The 15,225-nt window shown below is 37.8% G+C and overlaps 1 protein-coding gene across 1 annotated transcript in view; it reads left to right on the top strand.

Moving 5' to 3' along the window:
- Positions 1 to 13,635, top strand: part of ptpn5 (protein tyrosine phosphatase non-receptor type 5) — an 18,663-nt gene extending 5,028 nt beyond the window's left edge. Inside the window, exons 3-14 of the mRNA XM_037682737.1 lie at positions 4,099 to 4,375; positions 4,583 to 4,705; positions 4,801 to 4,893; positions 5,728 to 5,984; positions 6,145 to 6,337; positions 7,548 to 7,632; positions 7,748 to 7,827; positions 7,940 to 8,077; positions 8,375 to 8,485; positions 10,500 to 10,660; positions 12,386 to 12,499; positions 13,042 to 13,635. Coding sequence (XP_037538665.1) covers positions 4,106 to 4,375; positions 4,583 to 4,705; positions 4,801 to 4,893; positions 5,728 to 5,984; positions 6,145 to 6,337; positions 7,548 to 7,632; positions 7,748 to 7,827; positions 7,940 to 8,077; positions 8,375 to 8,485; positions 10,500 to 10,660; positions 12,386 to 12,499; positions 13,042 to 13,135 — 1,719 coding nt within the window. The 5' untranslated portion in view covers positions 4,099 to 4,105 and the 3' untranslated portion in view covers positions 13,136 to 13,635. The remainder of the gene's footprint in view (positions 1 to 4,098; positions 4,376 to 4,582; positions 4,706 to 4,800; positions 4,894 to 5,727; positions 5,985 to 6,144; positions 6,338 to 7,547; positions 7,633 to 7,747; positions 7,828 to 7,939; positions 8,078 to 8,374; positions 8,486 to 10,499; positions 10,661 to 12,385; positions 12,500 to 13,041) is intronic.
- Positions 13,636 to 15,225: the final 1,590 nt, after the last annotated feature.

A 15,225-nucleotide genomic window follows, 5' to 3' on the forward strand; every position in this document is an offset into this window, starting at 1 on the left:
TCTCTCTCTCTCTCTCTCTCTCTCTCTCTCTCTCTCTCTCTCTCTCTATCACACACACTCACCCATACACAGGTTCACACACACGTATGCGCTCACACAATAGAGTCCAATCTAAGGGAGACAAGAGGATCCAGAGATGAGAGCCACTCCAAACTGCTTAGCTGTCCGTGTGAATAGGCCGGTGGATTAGATGTAACCCTTTCTGTCATGTACACGCTCATTTAGAAACGCACAGTCTGACACATTCACACAGCCGAACAAACACAACTGACAGGAAGCTGAATTAAAAATAACAATAGGATTTTTAAAAGGTTGAACATGCACACAGTTGTTTGTCCTGTTAACAGAGAACCTGAACCTCTTAAGCCGATGCCACAATAAGAATATCTCTATAATGAAGGTGGCATTTATTAATAATAAGTAAAGCCCCAGCATTCTTTGAAAGATCGTGCATCGCCCGCCACCTTTCATGTCACTGATTTATTGATTGGTCATCAACGTGTGGTATGGAGGCTGCACAGCTGCAGAAAGAAAAGCTTTGCAGAGAGTGGTGGAGACTGCACAGAAAACTGTTGGAGTCAGTCTCCAAACCATCACAGACATCTACACCTCTAGATCCAGGAACAGGGCCACCTGCATCATGAAGTCAAGCCAAGTCAACTTTATTTATAGAGCACATTTAAAACAGAACCGGTTATCAAAGTGCTTAACAACACAACAATCAATGAGTAAATTAAAGAGAAAAAAAATATAAACATATACATACAATACACTAATAATAATAACTGAAGAATTAAAAAAGCTTTTAAAACCTTTAAAACTTTAGCATTTAGCATTTAAAACTTCATTTAAATGAAGGACGCCACTCACCCAGCACACACTTTTTGCCTCGCTCCCCTCAGGAAAGAGGTTGAGGAGCAATAAGTATAGAACCACTAGACTGAGGAACAGCTTCTACCCTGAGTCTGTTAGACTCATGAATCTCTAACCAGAATAATCACTGTGAAAAATCACATCATGTTGCTGCTGAGCGGCGTACTGTTTTTATGCTATTAGTGCTTAGCGTATTTGTAGTCAATATTTTTCTTAGTTCATATCTTATTACTGTTTTTCTTTTACATTTTATTGTTGGATGTAACTGGGACCCTGTGTACACAATTTTGTTCCACCACATGTACCACATATGGTTTGTATGACAAATAAAGAAACTCTGACTCTCTTTAGACTAAAATCATCTTGTGCTGAGAAATAATGAAGTTGTAGTCGTTTCAGTCTAATTCTAAAAACAAAGTTTTGTACAACCCATGTGATATGTTACATTCAGTGTATGTGTTTTGAAGGACTCTCAGCTACTACCACAGCTAAATATAGCTTAATAGCATTAAAATTCATTGAGTTGTAGCCATTTTAGGGTTGGTAATGTGAATTAGCTAAACCATTAAGCAGAGATTTTGTATCATAGCAGTCAAAGTGTCAAGCTCCAGAGTTTCCCGTGGTTGTTTTGTGCCATCATCTCTGATTTAAGATTTAATTATTACAACAAATAATGCAATACAAAAAGCTGGCGTGGCAGCTACTTACAAAATATCTTCAAGTAAAACCTGAGTTTCTTTGCATTTATCCTGATATCCTGGTTGAAAAGGAGGAACCCAGACCAGTGGTCATTCCGTATGTTGAGGGAGTATCAGAGAAACTGAGACGTTTATTTTCTAAACATAACGTCCCAGTGGCTTTTAAACCCCAAAATACATTAAAGCAAAGACTGGTTCATCCCAAAGATCCAGTCCCCCGGCACAAACAGAGTAATGTTGTGTATGCTGTTCAGTGTCAGGAGGGCTGTGATCAGTCTTACATCGGGGAAACAAAACAGCCACTGGCCAAAAGGATGGCCCAGCACAGAAGATCAACATCATCAGGCCAGGACTCTGCGGTCTACACTCATCTCCAGGCCAGCGGTCACTCTTTCAGGGATGAAGATGTTCACATCCTGGACAGAGAGGAACGATGGTTTGAGAGAGGAGTAAAGGAGACCATCTTTGTGAAAAGAAATCGTCCATCATTAAACAGGGGTGGAGGCCTCCGGGCTCAACTGTCCCCCTCTTACAATGCTGTGATTGCTAGTATCACTCAGCCCTCTGTGAATAGTACACAGCCATCAGTGTGCTAATGATCCATTGTTAGGCTGATGGTCCTTCTTGAGCATGTGATCAGCTGGTTTTGGTTGTCAGCAGCAAAAATGGTTGATCCACTCAGAGAAGGTGCTATTTATAAGACTGAGCTGAATACAGCACCTCAGACTGAGGAAGTCTCTCGTATGAGAGACGAAACGTTTCTATATTTTTTTGTTGTTTTGCTTTGTTTTGTTTTTTTGAATGTCCAGAGGACCAGATTGAACTTTTTTGGATTCTTTTCATTTAGTTTTCATTCGGTTTCTTTTCATTTTCTTGTGTTAGTCTTCATTCTTGGGTCTGACTTCTACTACCAACTATAACATGAGGTACTCGTCATTAAAAACTCAGCTCTCACACTTTATTTCAGCACATCTGTGTAATTGACTGAATTCAAGTCAGCTTTGTTTTTTTCTAAAGTGAGTTGCTGTAGTGACCATCTTGAATTGGTTTGACTTGAAAAGTTAACCAGCTGTAGATGTTCATCAAATGATTTTTGCAAATTATGTTAATATTTAGGTTCACGGGATATTTGGCTAATAGACACATAAGCACACAGAAACACACACAAATACAAGCAAAACCATTGTCTGCCTTCTCCTTTCAGCAGTGGCTCATAATAGAGAAATTGTAATTCCTGCAAAAATGCTGTGTGACTGCTTATTGCAGAAGAACTTGCTGAAAAACAGCTGTAATTATCTAAAAAAAAGAATAAAAACATGCTGAAATTTAGCTGAAATGGAAGAATAATCCTAAATTAGCAGAAGAAAGCAGAAAGAAAAAAGTTTGCTGAATTAGGTTTAAATATGGAGAAATTAGCAGAAAAATTAGGAAATCAATTACAAAAGCTGAAATGAGGAGGAAAAAAAAAAAGCTGAAACATAGCTAAAAAAAGTAGAAAGAAGCTGAAATTGAATTTGAGAGTGCACAGGTTTGCTGAATTATGCTGAAAAAGGTTGACATGAGTGAAAAAATTGTGGAAAGAGGGGAAATTGGGGAAAGAGTGATTCTGAAAAATGTACAGAATAGTAATAGTGGCTGCAAATAATAATATAAATATAAACAGGATCACAATAAGCATTCACACAATGATGAAACCAACTACTAAACAAACACCAGCCACTCCTGTATTTTTTCTCACATGTAGAAGTGCTAGTTACAATTGTTGTGGTTATGGGGAAAGGTTGCGAACAAGCAATATCTTACATGTTGTAGATGTTGTAGAACAAGCTGAGTTTGATAAATCAGAGTTCAATCTTGACTGGATCGACATGCGAACAACTAGACTGGATGAGACGAGAACAAAGTAGATATCTGCCAACCAAAAACAACTCCAGACTCAAAATAATTGGGGTTTATTGAATTTTAATACATTTTTAAATGGCTATGAATTTTACTTTACACAGTTATTTACTTTGAACTCTATGATTATTCGCCAGGGCAAATAGCAGCAGCAAAAATCAACGTTAGCACTACTGGTGTGGTCTGGGGTAGCTCTTGGTTGAAAATCAAGATTTTTGCCATGCAAGGGAAAAATGTGAAGTTTTATAAAATAGTTTTCACATGAATTGCTATGAAACATTAGAGAATGATGTTTTAAAATGACAGCTGATTTTGTCTTGACCCCACTCTATTAGTCCAATCAGAATTAAACTGTTTCTCTAAAACAAGGCTGTTCAGACAATAATTGCCTATTAATTCTCCACAGAGTCCCACTTACCCACTCTTTAGCCAAAGCAGACATTAGATTTGGTATCATTTTGGACACATTTATTTATTTTATGTCTGTTCTTTCTTATTAAATCTGACTTTTGGGTGATTTATAAAGAAGTTAAAGCAAATGTTTTCAGTGTTGCTTATGAATGACAAAGCAGAATTCTGCTAACAAAGAGCCAACAGATACATTTACCAGAAACTAACCTCATTTCAGGGGGATCATGACCCGTCGGCTGAGCAGCTCCAGTCGTTCGCACACTGAAGACTCCATCTTCCTGAAACCCGAGGAGGACCCTGTCTGGCTGGATGAACCCACAAAGATTGAGAAATTAGGTGACAGAGCTCCTAAAAAGGATGAGCTCCTTGACTGTAAAGACAGACCGACAGGATGTCAACACCCACATGGAGAGGAGATGTTTGTGGTCAGTGTGTACAATGTGGTGATCGAGATTCACTGCTGGGTTGCTCTGTTTATCATCTCCCAAGTCCTGGTATGTAAATCAGTCATGGAAAAAACTTGTTTTATATAATTATATATATGGTTATGTTTGGTAACAGAATTCTAATTCAATTTTAGCATAAATGAAGCTTTTGCAAAGCAGATTACTCACTTTTTTGGTTTATTTCTGTAATTACAAAAATTTAATTTTACAGTCTGCAAATTTGTAACTCTAACTTCCCTCCCGTCTTCTTCTCAGGGATACTGGGTGTTTTTTGTGCTGGAAGGAAATGGACCGTTCTCGTCCATCTATAAAGCCCTGCAGGTCATCGAATCCTATTTTAGTTTCATTTTACCGTACCCGCCAATTTTTGGAACGGATGTAAGTATCATTTCTGGATGTGACCTTTGGTGCAACAGATCATTTTGGCTGTGAATTGTTATTGACAATAATTTTGGGATCTCTGCATTGGTTAGACAATGATGTTAAAAGAGATGGAAAACACCAAACATCACAACTGGGTTGTCCAAGGCACATCGGGTGTTGGTGTGGTCATCGGCATTATCATGGTAAAGTATTGAATACATATTTATTCTAACAGTCAAAACGGATTTATCGGTTTTTCAAACTTCTGGTCTATTTTACTTATTGTGAATGTTTAAATATTAAACGTAGCTTCAAGGAACACATTAAATAGTCAACAAATTGTGATTTCTGCTAAACAGCCTTGTGAATGCTGCGTCTGAATGATATTAACTGAAAAAGGTGAAACACAGTATTAGCAAAATGTTATTGTTGTTAAAGCAAAATACAAGCTAAATGCTAAAATTAGCAAAAGCAAAGCTAAAAGTAGCAAAAGCTTAGCTGACAGCTGTAGATATCAAACGTCTTAAAAGGAAATAGCAGATAAATCATAGTTAAAAGCAGTAAAAGATTAGCTAAAAGGAAAACGTAGCAAAAGGCTAACTAAAATGCTAGTTGGAATTTGCAAAAGGCTAGGTCAAAGCTAAAACTATAAAACTCTAGATTGAAGCTAAAATTTGCAAAACTTTGCTTAAATATCCAGTGTTTAGTCAAAAAAGGTTAAGATAACTAAATGCTAGAAGTAGCAAAAGGTTGGCTCAAAGTAGCAAAAGATAAGCTAAAAGTATCAAGTGCAGCTAAAAGCTTAAACAGTAGCTAAAATCTGAACATAGCAAAAGGCTTGCTAAAACCTAAAGTAGCATAGGAAGAAAAAATAAATCAAGGAAAATTGTCACACAATTAACAGAGACTGTGATAGTTATATAAAACTTTTGTTTGCATAGGAATTTTTTTTTCTTCAGCTTATTGACATGAATGAGCCTTCATGGAGGGAATTAATCCAGTTTACAGCTTCATTCGTTTTGCTGGTGTCTCCTCAGATCATCCACATGCTGTGTAAGTGGCGTTATGGCACTGGCTTGTGGTCATCAGAACCAGTGTCCAGGAACGTTAGTGACCGGCGTCAGTCCGTGAGCCGTCAGCCCTCCTTCACCCTGTCTGAATGGACAGACGCCCAAGAGGATCTGCTGGACCTCGACCCTGTGCCTCAGACTCCTGTCTTTGACATGGGCACAGACAGCAGAACGGAAGGAGACGCCTCCACTCTCACCGTCACACCAGTTGGGCTTCAGGAGAGGTTAGAGCAAGTTTGTGTAGTGGAAAAGATATTTTGTGGCCATTTTTAATGCTAAAATGTACGCATCTTATCAAAGTGTATTTAATCCAAAATTTATGTAACAAATGTGTTAACAAACCTCTGGTATGTTCAAACTAACCTTGACCTCATCAACCCACAGGAGAGGCTCCAATGTTTCTCTGACGCTGGACATGTGCACACCAGGATGCACGGAGCCCTATGGCTACGGAGCCCAGCTCTCTCCCAGAGACCAGTCGGCCCAGGAGTACCTCCGACAGGGAACACACATCCTGACCCCTGCAATGCTGCACATGAGGGCCATGGATGACCAGAGCCTCCAGGCTGAGTTTTATGTGAGTACAGCAGCAGCTCAGCCGCCTACACTGTAGATTAACTCAGACTCACCGGAAGAGACATACACTGACACACAGACGCAGGCACTAATATATACACACACTGACACACAAACACCCAGCAGAACACACCCGTAAGCTTTTCCGCTGCCTGTCAGTGGGCGAAGGACGAAGGGCTACAAGTATTTTTGCGTATTAAACCTTCAGAGAATTGCAGTGTCTGCCAGGCAGAGAGATGTGGAAGATCAGACAAGCATGATCAGAAGCCTTTAGGTCAGGAACAATTAGAAAGAAACAGTTTGGCAAGAAGGAAACCGGGTAATTTTATGTGTTTAGACAATATCATCTGCTGTCAAAAGGCAAAGGCGTTTGATTGTTTTTGTCCATCTGTGTCATCCATGTATGCATGTGTGTGTGTGGTTCTGTTACCACAGTACCTCATGAACCACCACCATCAGGACTTCCTGGTTTCTTTCCTTGACACCAAGCCTATCCACAACTTCATCTTCCCCTCTGTTTCCTTCACCATCATGTCCATTCAGGTCCTTGGGAATCCTCTCTACCACTTCATCTATATCCATCCAGAATTTCTCTTTCTCCTTTACCTTATTTTCAACCTGTGGAGCATAACCACAGACAACATTTAGCACAAGACCTTCTACTTGTACCTTCAGGCACATCACCCTATCTGAAACTATTTTCACCTCTACTATATTCCCTGTAAACTTCTCCCTCAGGACACACACCTACTCCTTATCTCTTTCTATCCATGCCATGTTCAAACAGTTTCAAACCCTGCTCCAGTGCTGTGAGCCTTGCTGCCTTTCCACTGGGTGTATTGCATACATAAAAGATTTACCTTCCTTCTCTGCATCATGTTGGCTAGCTCTCTACCTTTGCTTGTTATTGCACTAGGATTAGAGCTGCTTCAATCCTACACTTTTGACTTTTCTCTTCTCCCTCTATCTCCAAACATGTTTCCCTCCATGTGGTCTTCGACTAATAGTAGCACAATTTCCACCGGCACCCTGTTTGTCAATTGCACAGGCAGTGGTTAACCAGGGTCTTGACTGATCTAGTTGAATGTTAGACAAACTCACATGTTTGTTTTTGGCACAAGTGTTTTATGCCAGATGTCCTTGCTGGTATTTATGGAAGGACAGATTTTTCTTTAAGCATTAATATTTTTTTTTTTCCCCCTCATTGTCAGGAAACTCCCATGAACTTTGTGGACCCAAAGGAGTACAATTATCCAGGCCTTGTGAGAAAGAACCGCTATAAAACCATTTTACCAAGTAAGTACAGCTGCAACACGAGACTGTGACAGATTATTACAGTCCATAAATGTTCACTTTAATTAGATGTATTGCCAATCATATTTTTCTTTTTACAATGTTTGTGTCCACCTAGACACACACAGCAGAGTCATCTTGAAGTCACTGGATGAAGATGATTTTCTTTCTACATACATCAACGCCAATTATCTCAAAGTAAGTGAAAATGCTTGTATTTAAGGATGAACTCAGTAGTTCATGTGGTTTTTGAGCCATTTTTTTTTTCTCAAACGCAGGCACGTGTATTTGTATTTTTGTTTGTGTGCAGGGTTATGGGGATGAGGAGCAAGCATACATCGCTACGCAGGGTCCCACTGTGAACACAGTGGGGGACTTCTGGAGGATGGTGTGGCAGGAGAGAAGCCCGATTATAGTGATGATCACCAACCTGGAGGAGAAGAACGAGGTCACTGCGAAAACCTGACTTACGATGATGAAAGTGCCTTTTCTGCTAAATAAATAAATAAAATGCAGCGTGAATGCAGAGTGCTGAAGGACTTTGCTCAAATCTGCTGAAGAATGATTTGTTCCCTGACCTGTTGAAGTTAAAACAAGCATTATTAGATATCAAAAATGTACAGAAGAAACTATAAACAGGAAAGCAATAGTGTCATTGCTAAATCAACATTCATATCTTTGCATATTATGTGCTGTAGATTTATTCAAATGGGTAAATATATATCTTGTGTATCCATCTGAGTAGAAATGTGCAGAGTACTGGCCCGAGGACACTGTGACCCATGAGGGAATAGAGATTAGCGTTGTGTCGGTGACCCAGGAGGATGACTACAGTCTGAGGGTGTTTACTCTGAAGGTAACTCTGTCAGCATCACACAACAAGGAGCTGATTTGATACTGGTTAAAATGTGACTTCTACACCATGGTGCTTACCAAAAGGCTTATTCCATTTGACTTGTGAAGTTAAGAAATATCAATAAATAAAATTAAAGTACAGCAGTCCCTCGTTTATTGTGGGTGTTAGGTTCCAGAACCCCGCAATAAGTGAAAATCCATGAAATAATGACATTATATTTATTTTAGTATTTATATATATTTTAAGACTTTAGAAACTCTTCCCACACTCTTGCAATGTTCTAAACTCTTAAACATATGTAATTTTAACAACATGCGTACAGTACAGTATGTGTAGCTACTAAATTTTACTTAGTATCTCTGCAGAACAGCAACACTGTTGCTGTTCTGCAGAGATACTAAGTAAAATCTCTCGGTTCCGGTCCGACTCGATTCATTTCTGCAGATGTACACGGCAAAAACAAAGCCCACAACCAATTGTTCTAAACTATTAAACCTACAAATTTTAACACCATACTTAAATGTAGCTACTAAATTGTACTTACGTCCCGCTCTGAAGTTCTCGTGAGTCGGCTACCAGCTCTTGAGTTTCACCGATGGCTCTGGAGGTCTGGTTCTGCTCCGGTTCTGGTCCAGTTCAGTGGGTTCCGTGCTGCTCTCTGTATCCACTGGGCACCGAAGTCACTGTAATAAGTGCCAAACTTTTCCGATCAGATCAAAACTTTCCCTCTAGTATTTCAGCAGAAGGAAATGGGGCTTCTGGGCAGGGCCCTGTTGGCTTCTGGTGAATGTAGTTGTTATGAGTGGAAATACAGTGTAGGCTTATTGAGAGAGAACTACAAAATGGTGGTGCTTGTCCAAAGTATTTTATTTTTTCAAATTTTCAACTAACTTTTACTGTACAGTATCCCATAATATCCCAATCATGTGAGTAATATTAAAGTTGACAATCATGTGTTCTGCACCATTTTTATTTAAATAAGTTAATGTGCGTTGACAAACCGCGATATAGCAAATCCACAAAAGTTGAACTGCAAAGTAGCAAGGGACTACTCTAATCAGTTCTCTCATGCACAACGTCTAGGAAGCATTTTGATTCAGAAGGCCCATGTTCAAACCAGACTTCAGTGCATTTTCTCAACTCTTACCTTACTTCAAATTTAACATTTTCTTATAGGTTGTTTTGCAATTGGGTTTTTTAGCTGTCTTCTAGTAAAAGCTAAACAAACCCTGTGTTTTTACTGATAATTTACTTACAGTAATGCTGTCTGACTTGAAAATCTCTTGGTTCCTTTTTGCCTTTTTGTTTGAAACCACTTGAATTGACTTTTGTGAGTCTTGTCCTAAATGTAGAACCTCTTCAGTATGAATGAGAACATCCATAAATTGTTCGTTATTTATCAGATTATTTAAAAAAAGGTAAACATGTGTATCTGAATACAATTTAACTTGGCTCTTAATGTCTCTAGAACTCCTTATTTTACTAAAACACCTGCTCTTAACATGATCTGATTTAAGTTTTCTTCTGTTAAAACAACAAATATCTATTTGATGGAGAAAAAAAACCATGATGTGGCTTTTTGTTTCAGTGCCATTTATGTGTTTTGGATCATTTATATTTAATTTGAGATCAGGGTGGCACCAGCACTTAGCAAATACAAACATGATTCAGCTGATGCAGCCTGTATCAGATAAATAAGCACTGAAGGATCATTACATGATGTGCTGCGAGTTAAAAGTGTTTTGTTTATTTATCTCTGGCTCTGTAGTGTATCTGTAGCAATAATCATTAGTGACTAACATGAATGATGGGAACTGCCAAAATGTGCTCAGTATTGTCAAGGGAAGACGAGAAAAAACAAGTTTGTTAACGCTTTTATCTAAAGTGTGTTTAGCTGTTGCCTTAGTAACTCTGACCAAAATAACATTTATGTGCAAATGATTAAATATTTATGCTTCACCATTACAACATGAACACATTTATGCCGTTCTGAGTGTATGTATCTGTGTATCAGTGCGAGGAAGAGGAGCGCACGCTAAAGCATTACTGGTACACCTCCTGGCCTGACCAGAAGACCCCAGACAAAGCTCCGCCCCTGCTGGAGCTGGTACAGGAAGTGGAAGGAGCCAGAGAGGAAGCCCCGCCCTCCAGTGGCCCAACAATTGTCCACTGCAGGTCCAGAATTTGTAAATGCTTGTTTGTGGTGAATGATGTTGCTGAAATTTGCTAAAACGGAGTTCTTAAAGCTAAAACGAGAAAAAATCACAAGCTAAAAGGAGCGTAACAATACCTACAAGGTAAAATCAACATAGCAGTACCTATAAACTAAATTCAGCACAAAAGTAGCTAAATGGTAAGTCAGAACAATAGTAGCTTAATGTTAAAAACAGTAAAAATGTACTTAAAAGCAAAAATTTGCAAAACTACCTAAAACAGAAAAACAGATTGTTGTGGGTTGCAAGATTGAATAAAAGTAAAAATCAGCAGACACGGCTCAGCTTTAGTTTTCCTTCTTTACTTCCTCACTTTCATTTTTTTGTCATCACACTGCATAGTATATTTAACAGTCTTAGACCGCCCTCTAGTGCCCTTTCTATGCAATAACATTACTTCTGCAGAACACAACACAGATGCCAAAATAAAAATGAGAAACAGTAGCTAAGATTAGCAAACCTGTAGACAAAAGTTAAAGGTAAAGATAAAAGAAACAAAATGGTATAGCTAAAAAATTAAATTAGCATAACATCTAAAATTAGATAAATATTAGCTAAAAGTAGAAAAACAAGCCAGAGCTAAAGCTAGCAAACTGCTAGAAAAAATTGGCCATATTGTAGTGAAAATTTTAAAGAACCTGAATGTTAGATAACAACTAAAAGAAGCACATTTGCAAGCTAAAAGTAGCAAAGTAGCACAACAGTAGCTAAGGTAAATTCAGAACAATAGTAGCTTAATGTAAAAACCAGTAAGCTAACATTGGCTAAACTAAAAATAAAAACATCAAAACAGATGCAAAAAATAAAAATGAGAAAAAAGCTAAAATTAGCAAACGTAGCTAAAAGTTAAAGATAGTTAAAGATAAAAGAAACAAGGTGGTACAGCTAAAAACTTTAATTAGCAGAACAACATCTAAAATTAGCTAAATGTTAGCTAAAAGTAGAAAAACATGCCAGAGCTAAAGCTAGCAAACCAGTAGCAAATATTTACAATATTGTCGTGAAAACTTTAAATGACCTGAATGTTAGAAAACAGCTAAAAGAAGTAAATTACTAGCTGAAAGTAACAAAAACTAAAAGTAGCTCAACAGTAGCTAATAATTTAAAGTAGAAAAACTATAGCTACTAGTTTTGCTAAAGTAACAAAACTATAGCTTCAAGTTAAAAATAACAGAAAAGAAGCTAAAATCTAAATGCTGCAGTAGCTAAAAGTAGCATAGAAAGGCAAAATTGGAGCAATTATGCTGAAGCAGATATTAGAGAACACTATTTTGTAAAATATAAATGATCCTAGTATATTTCTATGAGGAAACTTTAAATAAGCATTTTTTAAAAATTACAAAAGTTACTAAAAATAATAGTTATTGCTGAATGTCCTTATTTTAGCTGAATATTTTAATATAGCTCAAATTGTGCTAAAGTAGTTACAGCAATTGAATTAATGTACAAAAAAAAAGAACCCATTAAATCAACTGAGTATTTGTTACCAAAACGGTTGATTAAACAAAAAGTTTGCTTCTTTTTGCTTATGTTTGATACTATAGAAACCATAAAACCTGTTTAGTATTTTTTAGCTGCCCTCCTTATACTCTGATTTTTTTCACAAACAGTTTAAACAAAGTCAAAGTGCTTCTTGTCATTAAGGCACTTGATCTCAGTTCTTGTTCTTAATTTTCTTCTTCTTCAGTGCTGGAATTGGTCGAACTGGCTGTTTCATTGCCACCTCCATCCTGTGTAAGCAGCTGAGGACTGAAGGTGTGGTTGACATCCTCAGAACCACCTGCCAGCTCCGTCTGGACCGGTGAGATACAATTACACTTTATTAATGTGCATACTTTTCTATATATCTGGGATTAAAATCAGGCTGATGTGGTTAAATTTTGTTTTAAATCTTGAGGGAACACAAGCACACAAATAGAACTGGCACGCAATACTGCTAAGGCTAAAAATGTTACAAAGTTGTTAGCTCAAAATAAACACAATATTTTTGGACTGTTGTTTTATTTACCAATGAATGCATTTATGTTGTGTTGTTTTTAATACATCCTGTCACTAGAGGGTGCTGCTGTGGCAGCAGAGGGCAACAGAAACTGTTACAAGAGAAATACAGAGGAATATTCAGATTCTGTTACGAACTGCAATAATCAGTTACTGTAATAAAATCCCTGAATTTAACTGTTGCCTTCTATTTCATCACAACCTCCACAACATAAAAAATTAGGGTCACACACTGATATAATAAAAAAGAATACACCAAACGTATGCCATAATTATATTTTATGAATGAAAACAGCCATGTCTTATCCTAAATCATTGTGCCTCTTCATTTTATGTGTTTTTCAGAGGTGGGATGATCCAGACGTGTGAGCAGTACCAGTTTGTGCATCATGTCCTCAGCCTGTATGAAAAGCAGCTGTCTCACACAGCTGAGGAGTAGAGGGAAGGCTGACCGCCGCGCCCTGACCGAGACACACCACTGTACACCATACCACCCGCGGTGGTATGCTCCATCATCACACAGTGTCACCCTTTAACGACTTCAAACCATGTTTCTCTTCATCAGACGGGTCTGAGCAGTTCACATTCAGTCTGTGCTTATTGTTTGTCTTTGACTATTAAACAAAGAGATAACCTGTGAAAAATGTAAAGAAAACCAGAATGCAATGATATTCGCTTCTCATAGACCTGCATTTGTTTCACAGTTTAACACAGTTAACATATTAAATGTTTTAATTAGGAAAGTGCTACCTGTTTGATGTGCATTTTTATTTTATTTTATGGCCCCATCACATCTCCAAAAGTGGGAACAAAGCTAACCCAAGGCAGTAAAAGTGTGTATTACAAACAAGAAACAGATGGAAGTGCTTCTTTTTCCCCAAAGAATTAGGTTCACTGCCAACTAGTCAGTGATGGGTATAAAAAGAGCATTTTACAGAGGATGAAGTGAAGATGGGCAGATGTTTACCAGCCTGTGAAAAGTGTGCTGAAAATTCAGAATAATGTTCCTCAACAGATAATTGGGAAGACTTTGAATATCTCACCACCTACAGTTAAAATACCATCAAAACATCTCAAGAAGACATCTCTGAGCTCAACAGGCTGAAAGTTAATATTTCCGTGATCTTCAGGCCCTTGGACATGTCAACAAATCATTATCTGTAAATACAGCTCATCATACCATCCACAATCGCTGGTTAAAGCTCTATCGTGCAAAAGAGAAGACAAATGTAGACACCATGCAGAAACAAATCAAAGTTTGACATTATTTTTTTGAAACCACACATATTCTGTAGTAAAGAGGAAAGGGGCCATTCAGCATGTTATCAGTCCACGTTTCAAAAGCCTGCCTCTCTGATGGTATAGGGGTGCAATGGTGCTTATGGCATTGGGAGCTTATACATCTAGAAAGGCGCCTTTAGTGCAGAAAGGTATATTACAGGTTTTAGAACAACATATCCTCCATCTTTTTCAGGGAAGGCCTTTCAGCAAGACAATGCTCAACCACGTACTGCTTTCAGTACAACATGGAGTAGTTGAGTCCAGACTCTGAACTGGCCTGCCTGCAGTTCAGCCCTCTCACCAGTTGAAAGTATTTGGTTCATTGCACAATAATAATAATTAAAAAAAGTTAAAGAATATTGAGGACTGCTGAATGGCTAGAATCCAACATCAGACAAGAATGGGTCAAAATGTCTCTCTACAAACTCGAGCTGCTGCTCTCCTCAGTTCCAAGATGTTTACAGACTGTTGTTAACAGAAGAGAGGATCCTTCACAGAGGGAATCACAGCCCTGTCCTAACGTGTTTGAGAGATTTTGCTGCCATCAAACTCAAAATTCATTTTCTACGCCTGCAATAAATGGTAAATATTCTTAGTTTAAACCTTTAATGTGATTTTAATGTGTTTCATTGTGAATAAGATCTGGCTTAATGAAATTTGAAAATCATTGCATTCTGTTTTTATTTATATTTTACACAATATCCCAACTTCGTCAGAATTGGGGTTTCAGATTCTGCTGCACCCACAATAAAATAAAATAAAATTACAATTAAAATCCTAATTGAACACAGTGGTATCAGTTCCCACAGAACCAGTCCAAACCTCCATTCCTGCAAAGGTTCGTTTTCTATAACGTTGACGTTCATAACTCTCAGTTGTCAAAGTCTTTCTTCCCTCTGGGCCTGAAATAGCTCCCTTACATAGGATTGTACAGCTATCAGAAGGTTAGATCCAAACTGGAGCGTTGTCAGATCGCCTGCAGTGAAGTTTGCTTTAGGAAAATCTAAGTTCAGTTTAGGAAAGTTAGTGCTGATAGTAAAGGGCCATTTACAGTATAAATGCCAGCATAGTGTTTCAATCAACAGATAATCAAACTCCAGCCTAATATAACAATATAGTGATGTAAAAATTAACTAATATCTAGCTTTTTCACTCTGATTCTATTTTAATGTTTATATATATATATATATATATATATATATATATATAAACATTAAAATAGAATCAGAGTGAAAAAGCTAGATATTA

Source organism: Nematolebias whitei, chromosome 10 (genome assembly GCF_014905685.2).
Source record: "Nematolebias whitei isolate Nwh7 chromosome 10, NemWhi1, whole genome shotgun sequence".
Classification (NCBI taxonomy): domain Eukaryota; kingdom Metazoa; phylum Chordata; class Actinopteri; order Cyprinodontiformes; family Rivulidae; genus Nematolebias; species Nematolebias whitei.